General features: G+C 36.0%; 1 protein-coding gene across 1 annotated transcript; it reads right to left on the reverse strand.

Moving 5' to 3' along the window:
• Window positions 1-398: 398 nt before the first annotated feature.
• On the reverse strand, window positions 399-14,636 carry LOC138308090 (sodium-coupled monocarboxylate transporter 2-like). Its single transcript, XM_069249038.1, has 14 exons — window positions 14,595-14,636; window positions 12,928-12,996; window positions 12,602-12,653; window positions 11,889-11,956; window positions 11,243-11,323; window positions 10,546-10,619; window positions 10,112-10,249; window positions 7,545-7,680; window positions 7,076-7,164; window positions 6,518-6,630; window positions 5,078-5,148; window positions 4,707-4,793; window positions 3,885-4,150; window positions 399-930 (listed from the first exon to the last, which is right to left on the reverse strand). Exons 1-14 carry the CDS (start codon window positions 14,634-14,636, stop codon window positions 888-890), a joined length of 1,329 nt encoding a protein of 442 aa, XP_069105139.1. The 3' UTR covers window positions 399-887.
• Between the last annotated feature and the right edge of the window lie 3,709 nt (window positions 14,637-18,345).

Below are 18,345 nucleotides of genomic sequence, written 5' to 3' on the forward strand. Positions count from 1 at the left end.
AATTTACCAATAGGAAGTATTTGTATTATGAAATTATATTGTTACACAACCAATGGAAAGTTTATGTGAGACGGTTTGATGACTTGTACGATGTGTAAAAGATGATATACAATTACTTATTGATGGATGCAGGCAGCAAACATATGTCTATTTATCATAGTTTAAGGTGATCATTATGTATATATCATTAAAGAGTATTTACTGTTTACACCAATGTATATCTCAAGTAGAGATATTTAAACAATAATAAAACTGGACCAGAACATGGACCATTTTTGGTTATTACTATCATTATATATTGAGATCTTTCGTCTCCAATCCAACGATAACGAACTTATATTGGTCAGGACCAAGATTGAGATCATAATTCATCAAACAAAGATAACATATTTCGAAAACATACGCATTCGAATTTATCTTAACATTTTAGTTCAAATAGAATTATTTGCAACATTGGATTTTATTGTCATAATTGTCCTGGTTCAGCTAGAGAATGTGCTATCATTATACAGTTGTTGACTGGGGTTGACAGCAACAGAAGATTTGCTGGAACTGAAGACAAAATGTTGCCCGAGGCTTTCGGCCTCGGCCAACAGTTTCTGTGAGGGTCCAACAAATCATCTGTTGCCCGAAAACCCAGACGATAGCTGTTTTATTGTACCCCATTGTGACGTCACTCCGGTCCATCAGCACATTTTAACATTTGAGTTTAGCAGTTCTTTGGGCCGCTCGACGAAACAGTTCATTTATTGGCTTTTTTTGTCAATAGAGTTTATATAGAAACTGTTTTATAGATGTATAACAATCTTACATGGATATTGCTCTGACGCGTAATGCCACATCCAAACCATGATCTGAACTTCTCAGGTAAACAGCAACACAGCAAATCACAAAAGGATACCACTAAGCTCGGATCCACTGGTACAGGAGCTGAACAACAAAGGTCAAACATTGTAGAACAATATGTAAGTCTGTCGTTACACGAACATTACCAGGCAATCTATATTATACATAAAACATGTCCTATATTTGCAAATTACAGAGTTATTTGTCATTACGGGTAAGTATTGATTTTGATTTCATGTGTCTGCGAGCATAACGACAAAACTTTTTGAGAAAACGACGTAAATTGCGCCCGCAAAATCATGACGTCACAATGGAGCTAACTCTGTAATACGCAAAGGCGGATTAATAGATCCTCTGACATCATATTACAGACTGAATTACTGTTGACTAACGTAACAGCTGGATTTTAAATGTTACAAATGTTCGTGATACTCTCAACTTGATGTCCTATCAAAGTGAGAGGCCTGACGTGTCTTAATCATGATGGTGGTCTAAGGTCAAAGTATACGTAAGATCGTCATTATTACATGTAGATATGTAGATAATAAAAATTTTCAAAATATAGGAAGGTGAAAAACGGCAAAATGAATAAACAATCTCAATTTACAATCTTACTCTACCTGTTCAATCATAACAAAAGTAAAAACAAACCAATATATCAGTAAGGTACACATTTTGAATTATTACGTTTTCCCACTGAGCCGACTGACGAGAGAAGCCATGATAATAACTATAAGTATACCGGGTGATGTATGACTTACCACTGAGTCGGCTGACGAGAGACCCCGTGATGATGACTATAAGGATACCGGGTGATGTATGACTTACCACTGAACCGACTGACGAGAGAACCCGTGATAATGAATATAAGTATACCGGGTGATGTATGACATACCACTGAGCCGGCTGACGAGGGAACCCGTGATGATGACTATTATGATACCGGGTGATGTATGACTTACCACTGAGCCGACTGACGAGAGAACCCGTGATAATGACTATAAGGATACCGGGTGATGTATGACTTACCACTGAGCCGACTGAGAGAGACCCGTGATAATGACTATAATGATACTGGGTGATGTATGACCTTACCACTGAGCCGACTGACGAGAGAACCCTGATGATGACTATAAGTGATACCGGGTGATGTATGACTTACCACTGAGCCGGCTGACGAGAGAACCCGTGATGATGACTGATAACGATAACCCTACCGGGTGATGTATGACTTACCACTGAGCCGACTGACGAGAGAACCCGTGATGATGACTATAAGGATACCGGGTGATGTATGACTTACCACTGAGCCGGCTGACGAGAGAACCCGTGATAATGACTATAAGGATACCGGGTGATGTATGACTTACCACTGAGCCGACTATAATGATACCGGGTGATGTATGAGTTACCACTGAGCGGGCTGACGAGAGAACCCGTGATGATGACTATAAGTATACTGGGTGATGTATGACTTACCACTGAGCCGACTGACGAGAGAACCCGTGATGATGACTATAAGGATACTGGGTGATGTATGACTTACCACTGAGCCGACTGACGAGAGAACCCGTGATAATGACTATAAGGGTACCGGATGATGTATGACTTACAACTGAGCCGGCTGACGAGAGACCCCGTGATGATGACTGTAAGGATACCGGGTGATGTATGACTTACCACTGAGCGGGCTGACGAGAGAACCCGTGATGATGACTATAAGTATACCGGGTGATGTATGACTTACCACTGAGCCGACTGACGAGAGAACCCGTGATGATGACTATAAGGATACCGGGTGATGTATGACTTACCACTGAGCCGACTGACGAGAGAACCCGTGATGATGACTTTAAGGGTACCGGATGATGTATGACTTACAACTGAGCCGACTGACGAGAGACCCCGTGATGATGACTGTAAGGATACCGGGTGGATGTATGACTTACCACTGAGCCGACTGACGAGAGAACCCGTGATGATAACTGTAAGGATACCGGGTTGATGTATGACTTACCACTGAGCCGACTGACGAGAGAACTCGTGATGATGACAAAAATTATACCGGGTGAAGTATGACTTACCACTGAGCCGACTGACGAGAGACCCCGTGATGATGACTATAATGATACCGGTTGCTGCTAGCCATCTATAGGATAATGAGTACAAGACGTCGATGCCTTGTCTGTATCAAAACCACAAAATGTGCATTATTACGCTAATTATGATTGAAAGTAATGAACAGAAGAAGAAATATGTAGCGGCCAGAACTTCTAAACACTAGTCGCGTGCTCGATTTAGTTACAATGTGCGTGGTTGCCTATGATTGTCTTCGGGACTGATACATTCGCGTGCCCCGCCTTTATTCCATCTCATCGGCCGTACTTGCAACGTGGTCACAGTGTGAAACGTTTTACCACGATATCTCCATGAATAGCCATGAAAAATATTACATACGCAGAATGTTGGACACATCAAACGTGTCCCAATGGGAAGGAGTGAGAGAAGGTAAGGGGATAGGGCAAAAAAAGTATCAATGAAGCTTGAACGAAAAATATACCATTGTGATGGCTGAAATATCATTAATGTCGTAAAGAATTGACATAAGACTAGTAAAGATAGCTGCATCTGTAGAGTATCCGACTACTCTTAAGAAGAGGCTTAAGATTAAAGGTTATCAGTATTTTGTGTATTCCTGAAGCAATGCATGTCCCTTACAAATGTCCGCAGGTTTATAGTATAATGATGTTAATATCAGTGATTATAATCTTTGTAGTTGAGCTATTCAATTATAAGTTCTGTTACTTCATAAGCATCCGTTGTATGAAGTATCAACAACTTCTATAAACCTGTTCTAGAATTACCGCCTGGAAACCAGAAAAACAGGCTGACAGGCGGTTTTATCAACAAGGCATGAATGAGATAAAGATGGTATATCGGACTATAATATGTCCATTGTTTTGGTTTGATATACGCAGGATTCATTGAACATATACAATTTTAGTAGTAAGAATAATAACCTTGACCATATAACTTACTGTCCAGTTGGCGGCGACAAAGTCGTCATGACGTCATACTGTGCAGACGTGGTGGTTAGGATCGTCATAATGTCATACTGTACAGATGTATTGGTTATGGTGGAGTATGGCTCGGAGTAGTTAGAAAACGTGGTATTACTGAGGAAGCATCTGTCTGTGGCCGCCGGGGGTAGCTTGGTACTCGCCCTCACACCCGACGAGGCATACTTCCCAAACGATATCCAACCGATCACGAGGACACAGAGAGATCCGCCGGTCAACGCTCCCTGTAGGACGGGGGAAAACAAGATACGGTTAGCAGGCCATAATGATGGCATTTGATTGCTGTTTTTGACAGTATTCCTTAAGCTGGGCATTTCCTTAAATTCAGGAAATCCCTTAACTTAAAATTCCCCATAGAAAGGCATTGCAGAAGTTAAGGAAAATATTTTGAAAAAAAACCTTTCTTAAAATCTATATTTCTTTCCTACGGATGTTTTTAGGGATTACTAAAGTTAAGGAAGATTGGTATCATTATATTACACTACAGCATCACTATGTAATATGACCAAAGACAGCTGGTGTTCGTCAGTGTTTCCCTTTGGGAGATTAATCCAGATTGATTTTATTTAGGTCACATCAATGGCATTTGTTTAATGTCTTTGGAAATATGCTTCAAAGTGGGTATTGGTTTTCACCATAACTACAAAATGACATACTGCATTCTTCCAAATTATAAGTTATCAATACATGCAGCACTCCAAATTGAGTGGAGGCTTCTTTTAATGAATTCAATTAAGCAGATTATTATTATAAAGAGTTGGGCCGGTTTATATAATGTACCAGTTTATTTGCACGAGGACAGCACCAGCCTAGTAAGAATATTCCGGTGACTGCACCATTCAGACAGGAACCGGTCGTGACCAGGATCTGTAACAACAACAGTCATCTGTATCACATTAATACCATGCTTACATTTAACTGTGATCTATTGTTTATCAAATATTGTTATTTGACACTACTTGTGATTTTATCGGACTTTCACCAAACCTACGACAATCTAAAACAAAACCTTCCAATTTGGTAGACAGAACAGTATGTACAGTAGACTATAATACACTTTAATTACAAGTAGAGCTAGTAAAGAGAAGTTATATTGATAATCTATATAAACTATATTAGAACGTCTGGAAAAAGTGTATCGGTCAACTTACCTGGGAAATAGGACCCGTTAATCCAGACACCACAAAAGCTACAAATATTCCTATAGCACCGAACAACAGTACTGAAAACAAAAACGAGACTTTCATACTAGTGACCTATATAGGCCATGGGCTAGGAGGGTCCCACATGCACCCCCCCTCCAAAAAAAAACAAAACAACTTCCGAACCAATATTTCTCTGAACCCTTATGACCCATTGGGAAAAATTTTGCTGCGTCAAGCCAAATATGAAAAAAATGCTGAAAATAACATTTTTGAGCTTTTTTGGGCAATTTGTCTACTTCAGTTGAAAAATGTCAATGTTATGACTATTTTTCATTTTTTGGTGAAATTCGAGATGGTGGCCATCTTGATGACGTCATAACCGGAATTTATACGATGTAAACATTGGTTTTTGTTGTTTTTGTTGCTTAAACTGATTAATAAGTGGTCAAAAAACTTATTAGAAATAATAGTGTGCTGTTGGGAAACATTTTTGCTGCGTCAAGCGAAATATGAAAAATTGGCTGAAAAATCACCATTTTTGAGCTTAAAATCAGATGTTTTCATTTCCTGCGTAGATATCACTACATATATTGGATTTTTTGGTGTCCTGATATGTGTTTGTTGTTCTATTGTGGTCACTTGGATACCTCATTTGTCTACTTCGGTTGAAAAATGTCAGTGTTATGACTATTTTTCAATTTTTAGTGAAATTCTAGATGGCGGCCATCTTGATGACGTCATAACCGGAAGTTCATTCCAACTGATGCAATGTTAACTTTTTTTTATTTGTGATCAGTGGGGCATAAGGGTTCAGAAAAAAAATTTGTTCGGAGGTTTGGGGGAGGGGGTGCATGTGGGACCCTCATAGCCCATGGCATTATACTGCTTCATTATACCTAGGACCCGTAAAGCCAATATAAGAAGATGCATCTGATATACGTACCGCATATCCAATTATTATTTCGGCGATGACATTAACATGATCTCGAAATTCAGTCGCCAAAGATTGAGTCATATATATCCTTAAAGTCAGATCGCAGAAACTTAAAACAACTTAAACTTCATTGTTACATTTTATTTGCAATCGTGACCCTGATAAATAATCGGCTATACATTTATAAACTAAATTCTTTTTATGATTCTTTACAAGACAAATTATACAGATAGGTCGCATCTTTTCTTTCCTTTATCCATAGTACTGCGGATTGTAGAAAATACTACACTTTGTGATTAAAGCACCAAATTTGGTATACACATACATTTCTATGTATTAATCAATATTAGATATGGAGGCAATCGTGGAGTAAACGGAGCTGATAGTACAAGTATCTGAACAGACTAGGTGGTATTATAGCAGTAAACGATATTATCTGAACAAAATATGATGACAGAAAGTTTAATGAGATGTATTTGTTTCCGTTTTTCTGTAATGTCGATTTTCAGTACCTGAACACCTGGTGATTACCATCGCCCGGAAATCAGACATCGGCTTCATGTGAGGCTGGATGACATCTTCCCAAAATACGGTGGAGGAACTGTTCAGGAGTGATGACATAGTACTAGTGGCGAAAGAATGAAATGAAGATTACATGGAGGTCGCGGGAAAATACACATATTCCATTGTCAACTCGCCTACATATTTATGAATTCGCAGATCATCTTTACCAATTCGCTTATTCCAATGTGTTTATTATCTTTAATTATATTAACAGTATTTTATTCAATAAGGATACATACATGCCATGAGATGTTGTTCTCTTTATGAATTCGCATATCATCTTTATAAACTCGCCTATTCTCTTTATCAATACATATTTTATGTTCATCAATTCGCTTAACTGAAATCTTTAATTAAAGGAATACTGTTATTTCCTCTATTTGATAATCAGAAATCAATTCTATCTTATATATTATTTCATTTGTGTTTTTCGTTTCAATAAAACAGATGAAAGATATATATATATATTTAAGTGCTGTGGAGATGTGAACGTTCGTCTATGTAACCTGAGAGAGGCGCTAAATAGGGCGGCCAGGAATAATCCCGGGAGGCAAGGCACTGTGTCGAATATATCGATCACCATCCTAGCGATCAGCTACAAAATATACATTTGTAGTCAGTTGATGGTTACAATAGAAATTAAAAAATCACGTTTGCATACAACATTCAATTGGTGACTATTAAAGCACTTCAATAATATGTTATTCTTCTTTTATTTATGTATTTTATTTATTTATTCATTTTATTTATTTATTTATTTTTTATTTTTAACTTTTTTATTTCACAAAAGTCGATTGGTCTCATTTTTGTAGAAGAAAAATCAATAAATTTTGCGTTATTACACGAAACTACTATTTTTTTTCCTTCTACCAAAATGAGCCCAGTAGTCTTTCGTAGGAGAGTGTATTTTCTGTTTTTCGTATATTTTTTTAATCTGAATACTCTTATCGGCAGCTGCTTTACAAATGACAACACCTGATTTTGGTTTGTAACTTGTTTGGCTACCAAGGGATCACATCCTTTAGCGTTGAAGTAGGCAAACATGACAGCGCCCTCTACCGCCGCAATGAATGTAATGAACAAGAACAAAGCATTCGTCAATAGGTACATTCTGAAACCGAAACAAAAACATCACAATTATTAAAATACTACATACTGAAGTCAGACTTTTATTCGTTAAGTATCACAAAAGAGAAACAACACAGAAGTTTACAATTTGAAGTACATACATAATCCTACCGAATTTTGAATGAAGCTAATGACATTTGTCGAAACATGATAGTAACAATAGCTATCGTGTTATTCTGGGCGATATCCAGCGTAGGATGTAATCGCGGGAAACATAATGTCTGGATAGAAAGTTTAGCAGGAAAAAGTGCAAAAGGTCTATCATTCGGCTTATACGAGTACTTTTAGTACAATTACAGTTACAATGGACGAACTACATTTCAAAGGACAAACCTTTCTCTGTGGTTGATAACGACATCATGTTGACACAGTACAATGCTGCCGATTGGTTAATTATTGTAACAGTTTGTTTATAGGCAAGGCACTACAAGAGTTATTATCTCCCTTAGCAGCAAGGGTGTGCGTGTGGTTTCGGAGTGTCTGGTCTCAATGTAATCATTCCATACCCATATTCTCATTGGAACGCGCTAACAAAGACACTAAAGACTTCTTTACATTGTACTCATCGTCCTGCTCTTTTTCACCGAAAATTAGGTAGATTGTCATCTTTATAGAATATGGTGTTTTGGTCAAGGATAAAAAATCAAAAGCTTTCTTTAACACCTGGAAATCCAGAACGAACAGACAATTATAAAAAGACGAGATCTCCTAAGGCACAGACGTCATACAAACCTTCATAAACTATTTAAGGATTAAAGTCTCTTTCTGGTGATTCTATCAAAGGATAAAGTTGAGTAGGGTATCGATATTTGGAATGGACCGCGATGAAGCGGTCCATGAAACAAATATCGATACCCTACTCAACTTTATCCTTCGATAGAACCACCAGAAATATACTTTAATCCTTATATTTACAGTCTTAACTATTATTTTCATAGCTCAAAATTTACCCTTAATAGTGTTTATAGCATTTATATGACTAAAATTGATTTATATCGTTTGGTTCCGACAGGCATTTGGAACAGCCACTCGAAGTGGCGAAAATTCCCGCCAATTTATCAATGAACATACAAATAAAATGAGTTCCGTCTGATGAAGCATATATCTGGGGTTTTCCCGGGATGAAACTATAAATCGTTTTATTTATCTGTTGTTAAAAACATCATGGTGCAAAGCACTTAGGTTTAATCTTTTACTTCGTATGATTACACACGCTTACACGATTCATAACGTGGCAGGATATTTAACGTAGTTGTGACGCAGCTTCCGATTCAAATCGCCTGTGTCAAGGAGGTGTGACAAACAGAGAGTTTCTTCAATTTTGTGATCACTTGAGTTCTATTAAATCAGTTTGAAATTACTTGAATACACGGATGTTTACATAGTTCCATGTAATTATTTTCGGATTTTGGAGATTTTCAAATGTATCGGACGTCGTTTCGAGGAACATGTACAAACACAGGTAGGCCCACTAAGTACTGTAAACGTTTACCGCTCTCAAAATGTTAGTTATATTGCTGTTTCAAACACTTCAATAAATATTAGATATCTATTACAAGTATTGTAAAGCTACAATTGTAGGATTCCGTTTCATTGATATTTCGAAACACTCTAACGTACATTGTGTATGTAAGACCTACTCTCGCCGATTCACAGTAGATAACGTACAGGACTTGTCTGTCCCCCGAAGCGAGCAGAAATGCATTATCGTGCTAGGTCGTTTTAGTTAAACTTATGGAACTCAAAGACTGATGTTGTCCTGACATATCTTATCCATTTGCGTACAACCAAAGATGTTAAAAATACAAATAGGATGTAGATCTACATGTTGTAGCGAACAACATAGACTCACCGACACACAACATGTAAACATTGCGACGTCATCGGAATGTGCAAAACTGTACATTGTACAATATTGTTTATTTATCATACGCATGGAAGCATTGCTCAAAGAGGTACGGAAGTAACATAAACAATATATCTTTTCTACATTTTGTATTTACACACGTACATGTATATATATGTGTTCAAACCTATTTTGATACATGTACATTTTCATCGAACGTACGTTCGGTACCTACTGAAAACACCAAAAGTTCCTGATTTGGACCATCATAAACTCATCCGCGCGGCTCCAAATTGCGCGTGATATACTCAATTTATCGAGAAATGAAGTTGAGTAGCCTTTGGTTGAAATCAACGGGGTTTATACTATCAATTCACCACTGACTGTAAATATTACATTTTATTTGCTTTGGAGAAACATGGGCGAAGGAAAAACGGGATCCAATTTATAATGTTTATTATATAATTTATTATTTCTGGGGAGTAGTGGTAACAAACTTCAGCTATCAAATTCGAAGGTTGTTGCCTGTCACTCATGACTAAAAACAGCTATATGGGATGATACAAACCTCTGTGCTGTCTTGACGGTAGGTGTCGCTTTAATCCTTTGAAATGTCGTTTGTGAAAAAGGCATTCCAAACCCTTCAAATATGCATCCAAATATCAAACTCCAAAACGACTGACGGAGTGTAGGATCCGGATCAAAACTTAAAAAGAAAAACATTTTGATTAGCTGTTTAGGTAATTCCAATCGAAGACAGAATGTAAGAAATTACTAAATGTACTATACCATAAAAGAATCATAATTCATGTGGATATGGGGGTTCACAAACATGATGTATTCAATAGGCCATTGATATGCAGGGTTGGTATTAGTTGTCATCTTGTAGAAGGCTTGGATTTGACACTCATCGCTCATTCTCTTGGGAGCAGTGTTTATTTCCCTATCCAGTAGTTAGTTTATAAGAATCATCTGTAAGTTTTATAAGAATTATTCACTTACTTGAAAATGTTGACGCGACCACTCTCGTAAATAGACGACCACGTTTGTAAGATGCCTCCGGAATCAATGGTACCCTGTAGTGTTATAGTAAGAATATGTCATCCAGTTCTACTCTCATTGTGTTCCTAACACTAACAAGTTCTAATTGTAATAAGTGATCATTACAACCCAAACGCCCCACAATCATACCATTGTAAAATCATCTCTCTTACTCCCTATGTCAATTTCCATTGCAATCGCACAATATTTTGATCTCGACCAACCAGAAACCTCTATTTCATTACCTGGGTAACACAGGTTTTCGAAACATTGAATTTCTGTACAAGATCACGTGATGAAGGTTAATACCTTGATGATGATAGCAAACATACCACTATGAAAACGAATCGAGAATGGCGCGAAAATCTGATGTTATCGTGAAGTCACAGAAACATTGACGTTGCATATTGATTTGGAAACAAAATCCATTGAACAGTAAATGAAATCATACATTAAAACGTATCTTATTTCGTCAGATAGTTTAAAAAATAATCATAAGCATTTATGCCAATTTTTTTTCTTCAATTTTATCGGCTTATAAGTTTCTTTTTGAAATCCTTTGTGCTACGCGGATTCACACAGTTTGAAAACAAAATATTTTTCATAGATCTAAGAAATGAAATACTAGTGACATAAATGCTTTGAACAATGACACTACCTTGATGATGATAGTGAGCATCCCGCCAATCATAAGACCTGCCTGGACTACATCTGTCCATACCACAGCTTTAAAACCGCCCTGGAATCGTGTAATTTACATATCCAAACTCCTCTCATCGCAACTAATATTACACTTGATGATAAAACACCAAAGTTTGTATACTGATCAATTTTAGATATAGAGGCAGTCACAAAAAAACATCACTTCCAGTTATTTTCAATGTTTCCGCCAGACGCCATTTCGGCAATTTTAATCATGGATCGTTGTGTATTAACATTCGAAAAAGACCCAAAAGATGTTTGAATTATAATCTTAATTGCATAAAAACATTGTCAGTCATTAGGATTTTAATAAATTGTTGATTTATTTCTCTAAATATTTTAGAAAGTGGTGTAATGTATTTCGAGTGAAGCAAACGCATGCATGTTTCATTTCAAAATAACGTTTTATACAAATTTTGGGAAACTCACCAAGACGACAAAAATGCCATATAATAATCCATCTCATTATATCCTTCCCTTAATCTCTTTAATCTACTTAACATTTCAAAATAACATTCAGTTAATTTTTACGATGTTGAGCTATTTTTCACACTGGTTACATTAAATAACCTTGTTATTGATGTGATGAGTGTAAGACTTACCAGGAAAGTGTAGATGACAACGATGACCATCAGACCGACTATCGAGGTCCACATAGGGATGTTGGTTACTGGCAGACAATACATATCAGTATACTATCCAATCTTACAATCAAATCTTATAGATGTACCTATTGATTTACATGAATGGTATACTAGTAGCACTGTTACCTTTTTCATTACTGAATTAACAGTTATGAACAGGTGTAGTTAAACCGTTGGAATACCTGGCCTCGGGATCATGAAACGATCTTAAGTCTAAAAGTGTCCTAAGTTTATACTTAGCCAATTAAAGATGACGTTACAAAGACTTACGTCATTACTGATTGACTAAACAAACAAGTAAGTCTAAGACTGTTTCGTGATCCTGGGGCCTGATCCTGTTATGAGTAATTTCACATAGTGATTTATAGAAAATTAATACATCACATATTCTATTGGAATTTCTCTTTGATTAATACGAATGTTTAAAGTATAATTTGTGTCATTTATACCAGAATTTTAGTTAATATTGTCCAACTACAATGCATCTTAAATTTTCCTTATTCTATACTTTTTAGTTTTTAAAAATAAGAGATGAAGCATGGTTCTCAAGTTTTATCAAATTATCAAAACGAGATTTATTGTATATAAATCATCATGCTGCAATAGTATGCTTTAAACATCACATCCTCACAAAAATATTTATCGTGAAATTATAAAAAAATATAACTTACCGGCCTTGATTGTAACTGCTGGTACGAATAGTACACTACCCATGTAGTTAAGCTGTTAAAAATAAAACACTGTTACGATAATTATTGTAATTGTGAACGAGTTATCAAACATTCCACAGTCCCACAAGCTTTCTTAATAACATTTTTTATTTAACTTTAAGAGAAAAATTTTACTGACAACAACATTTATACAGTGATCGAATGTGAACAATTTACTTCTTACAATATGTTCGGAAGGTGTGCAATTACCCATCGTCTCATTACCTCATTAGCTGTTATAGTTTACTGTAAAGTTATGTATGAAAAAGTGAAATATAAATACTTACAATAGAAACTATTCCCAGAACTGTTGCAAACATTCGTATACCGTGTGATTGATATCGGAGCTCCAGATACTGTGAATGAGAGAATGAACGATATCGATATTAACATTAAACCAAGTCATCTGGTGTACACATATTAGGCCATGGGCTAGGACGGTCCCACATGCACCCCCGCCCCAAACCTCCGAACCAATATTTTTCTGAACCTTTATGACCCACTGATCACAAATCAAAATGTTAACATTGCATAAGTTGGGATGAACTTCCGATTATGACGTCATCAAGATGGCCGCCATCTCGAATTTCACTAAAAATTGAAAAATAGTCATAACATTAACATTTTTCAACCGAAGTAGACAAATGATGTATCAAAATGACCACAATAGAATATCAAATACATATCAGGACAAAAAAAAATCCAATATATGTAGTGATTTCTACGCAGGAAATGAAAAAATCTGATTTTAAGCTCAAAAATGGTGATTTTTTCAGCAAGTTTTTCATATTTGGCTTGACGCAGTAAAAATGTTTCCCAACAGCAAACTATTATTTCCAATAAGTTTTTTTGACCACTTATCAATCAGTTTAAGCAAGAAAAAGAACAAAAAACAATGTTAACATCGTATAAGTTCCGGTTATGACGTCATCAAGATGGCCATCATCTCGAATTTCACTGAAAAATGAAAAATAGTCATAACATTGACATTTTTCAACCGAAGTAGACAAATGAGGTATCAAAATGACCACAATAGAACAACAAATAATCCAGTATATGTAGTGATTTGAACGCAGGAAATGAAAAAATACGATTTTAAGCTCAAAAATGGTAATTTTTCAGCATTTCTTTTCATATTTGGCTTGACGCAGCAAAATTGTTTCCCAACAACAAATTTATTATTCGTAATCGTTTATTTGACCTCTTATCAATCGGTTAAAACAACAACAACAACAAAAATATATAGAAATGCAAATGAGAATCGTCGTTATACCATCATTTGGTTTACAAAACATCACCGGATGCGGCATATGATTATTATTTTTTTCCAAACCGCTGACACTACAGTTTCCTGGTGTCTTGGAATTTCCTGAATATAACATTGACGATTTATATCTTAACAAATTTGAATTTAAAGTTGGATGAATATCTAAGTAGGACTTCAAAATAATCCACTTTCATGTTCGAAATATTATAGACTAGTAGCGTCTCAAACTGAATTATTACAGCAAAACGCCAACTAATAGCTATATGGTATCAAATTAAAATTCCGTTAATACCATGACACTTTTCGAAACGAGTTGCGTCTTTTAGAATGAGCACATCCATTGTTTATTTCCTGTGTATAACGTAAGGAAATATAAGATGGTTACTACACTGCACATATTTCTTTCACAAGTTCTTAATGATAATCATTTTCGTTGTGAGTGCTTTCTCGCCAGAGTGTCGTCTTCGACCTTGATGATCTGGTCACATTACACTACCGGGTTACCATCGTGGTTCTTACTTTTCAACCGTCCATTGTCAGAGTTAACATCAGAAACATAGTTTCACCTAGATTTACATATCGTATATGATGTTCCAGACTTCCCCGGCATCATGGAAAAGACACCAGAGGAGGGTTGAGTTGGTTATCCTTAATTCATATGAAGCATAATTCATCATTCTTACGAACCTCAGTGACCACAGGTGGCACAGGTGGATTCTTTGAGGTCATAAATTAGGTCTGCAGTGAAGTTTCACTCTTTGCCAAGTCTGGAAAGCACTGTAGAGAACTTTTTACTGGAGAGTCTTCAATGGTCTCTTTACGCATACACCAGATGTGACACAGCCAGCACCTTCAAGGAAGCGGGAAAAGTCAGACCAGTGAAAAGCATTTTTACATTTATGGCCTCATTAATGACTTCGATGTTATCACCTGTCCACGAGGGTCCACAAGATTGATGAAAAAGTACTTCATACGAATTATGGAGCTATGTGCTAAGGAGAACCAATTCCACCATTGGAAGAATATGGATCTGGTGTAATTTCCATTGTGCCGGAGAAGTCTGAAACAGCATATACGTACGATATGTTAGAATCTGAAAGAGATCCCAATCCCAGAACCTGTTGTTCCTGATATGAACTCTGGCCATGGATGGGTCATAAAAGATGACAGGCTAGAACAACACTGGTAATGTAGTGTCACATCAGCTCATCGACATCGAAGACGACGCTCTGACTTTCGACGAATTGGATACTGAAATCTCGATTACTCTGATTCGGACTGCATGTACCAGCTACCAGATATGCCGAGTCTCTTCAGTGGATAGTGCAGTGAGGCGAGAAAGCACGTACAATGATAATGGTTATCATTGAGAACCGGTGAAAGACATATGTGACATTGTAGTAACCATCTGACATTTTGCTTATGCTATGCATAGGAAATAAACAATGAATCTGCTCATTTTCAAAGACACAAACGTTTTGGAAACTGTTAATGATATTAACGGAAACACAGGATTAGCTTAGGTTACATTTGTTACGCTATCAGTAGGTGTTGTGTTGTAATAATTCAGAGAGGCTGCTAATCTACAAAATTGAGTTTAAAACAATAATTCTTTTTTGCATTTCTATATATTTGTTGTTGTTGCTGTTGTTGTTGTTGTTGTTGTTGTTATTGTTTTACTTATTGATAGGAGTTTAAATAACTGATTAGGAGTAATAATTTGTTGTTGGGAAACATTTTTGCTGCGTCAAGCCAAGTATGAATAATTTGCTGAAAGAATCACCAATTTTGAGCCTAAAATCAGATCTTTTCATTTCCTGCGTAAAAATTACTACATATATTGGATTTGTTGGTCCTGATATGTATTTGTCGTTCTATTGTGGTTATTTTGATACCTCATTTGTCTACTTTAGTTGAAAAATATCAGTGTTATGACTATTCTTCATTTTTTAGTGAAATTCGAGATGGTGGCCATCTTAATGACGCCTTAACCGGAACTTATACAATGTTAACATTGTTTTTTGTTGTTTTTATTGTTTAAACTGATTGATAAGTAGTCAAAAACTTATTAGAAATAAAAGTTTGCTGTTTGGATACATTTTTGCTGCGTCAAGCCAAATATGAAAAAATTGCTAAAAATTCACCATTTTTGAGCTTAAAATCAGATTTTTTCATTTCCTGCGTAGAAATCACTACATATATTGGATTTTTTTGGTCCTGATATGTGTTGTTCTATTGTGGTCATTTTGATACCTCATTTGTCTACTTCGGTTGATAAATGTTAATGTTATGACTATTTTTCAATTTCTAGTGAATTTCCAGATGGCGGCCATCTTAATGACGTCATAATCGGAAGTTCAATCCACTTATGCAATGTTAACTTTTGGATTTGTAATTAGTGGGTCATAAGGGTTCAGAACAATATTGGTTCGGAGGTTGGGGGTGCATGTGGGACCATCCTAGCCCATGGCCTATATTACTATAATGACATCATTCTACATTACAATCCATCCAATTGACCAAGAGTACACATATTACTATATTGACATCATTCGATATTACCATCCATCCAATTGACCAAGAGTACACATATTACTATATTGACATCATTCGATATTACCATCCATCCAATTGACCAAGAGTACACATATTACTATATTGACATCATTCGACATTACAATCCATCCAATTGACCAAGAGTACACATATTACTATATTGACATCATTCGATATTACCATCCATCCAATTGACCAAGAGTACACATATTACTATATTGACATCATTCGATATTACCATCCATCCAATTGACCAAGAGTACACATATTACTATATTTACATCATTCGACATTACCATCCATCCAATTGACCAAGAGTACACATTCCAATTGACCAAGAGTACACATATTACTATATTGACATCATTCGACATTACCATCCATCCAATTGACCAAGAGTACACATATTACTATATTGACATCATTCGACATTACAATCCATCCAATTGACCAAGAGTACACATATTACTATATTGACATCATTCGATATTACCATCCATCCAATTGACCAAGAGTACACATATTACTATATTGACATCATTCGACATTACCATCCATCCAATTGACCAAGAGTACACATATTACTATATTGACATCATTCGATATTACCATCCATCCAATTGACCAAGAGTACACATATTACTATATTGACATCATTCGACATTACCATCCATCCAATTGACCAAGAGTACACATATTACTATATTGACATCATTCGACATTACCATCCATCCAATTGACCAAGAGTACACATATTACTATATTTACATCATTCGACATTACCATCCATCCAATTGACCAAGAGTACACATATTACTATATTGACATCATTCGACATTACAATCCATCCAATTGACCAAGAGTACACATATTACTACATTGACATCATTCGACATTACCATCCATCCAATTGACCAAGAGTACACATATTACTATATTGACATCATTCGACATTACCATCCATCCAATTGACCAAGAGTACACATATTACTATATTGACATCATTCGACATTACCATCCATCCAATTGACCAAGAGTACACATATTACTACATATTCGACATCATTCGTACCATATTTATGCATCATCCATCCACATTGACCAAGAGTACACATATTACTATATTGACATCATTCGACATTACCATCCATCCAATTGACCAAGAGTACACATATTACTATATTGACATCATTCGACATTACAATCCATCCAATTGACCAAGAGTACACATATTACTATATTGACATCATTCGACATTACCAATCCATCCAATTGACCAAGAGTACACATATTACTATATTGACATCATTCGACATTACTATCCATCCAATTGACCAAGAGTACACATATTACTATATTGACATCATTCGACATTACCATCCATCCAATTGACCAAGAGTACACATATTACTATATTGACATCATTCGATATTACCATCCATCCAATTGACCAAGAGTACACATATTACTATATTTACATCATTCGACATTACCATCCATCCAATTGACCAAGAGTACACATATTACTATATTGACATCATTCGACATTACCATCCATCCAATTGACCAAGAGTACACACATATTACTATATTGACATCATTCGACATTACCATCCATCCAATTGACCAAGAGTACACACATATTACTATATTGACATCATTCGACATTACCATCCATCCAATTGACCAAGAGTACACATATTACTATATTGACATCATTCTCGACATTACAATCCATCCAATTGACCAAGAGTACACATATTACTATATTGACATCATTCGACATTACAATCCATCCAATTGACCAAGAGTACACATATTACTATATTTACATCATTCGACATTACCATCCATCCAATTGACCAAGAGTACACATATTACT

Source organism: Argopecten irradians, chromosome 14 (assembly GCF_041381155.1).
Source record: "Argopecten irradians isolate NY chromosome 14, Ai_NY, whole genome shotgun sequence".
Taxonomy (NCBI): Eukaryota; Metazoa; Mollusca; class Bivalvia; order Pectinida; family Pectinidae; genus Argopecten; species Argopecten irradians.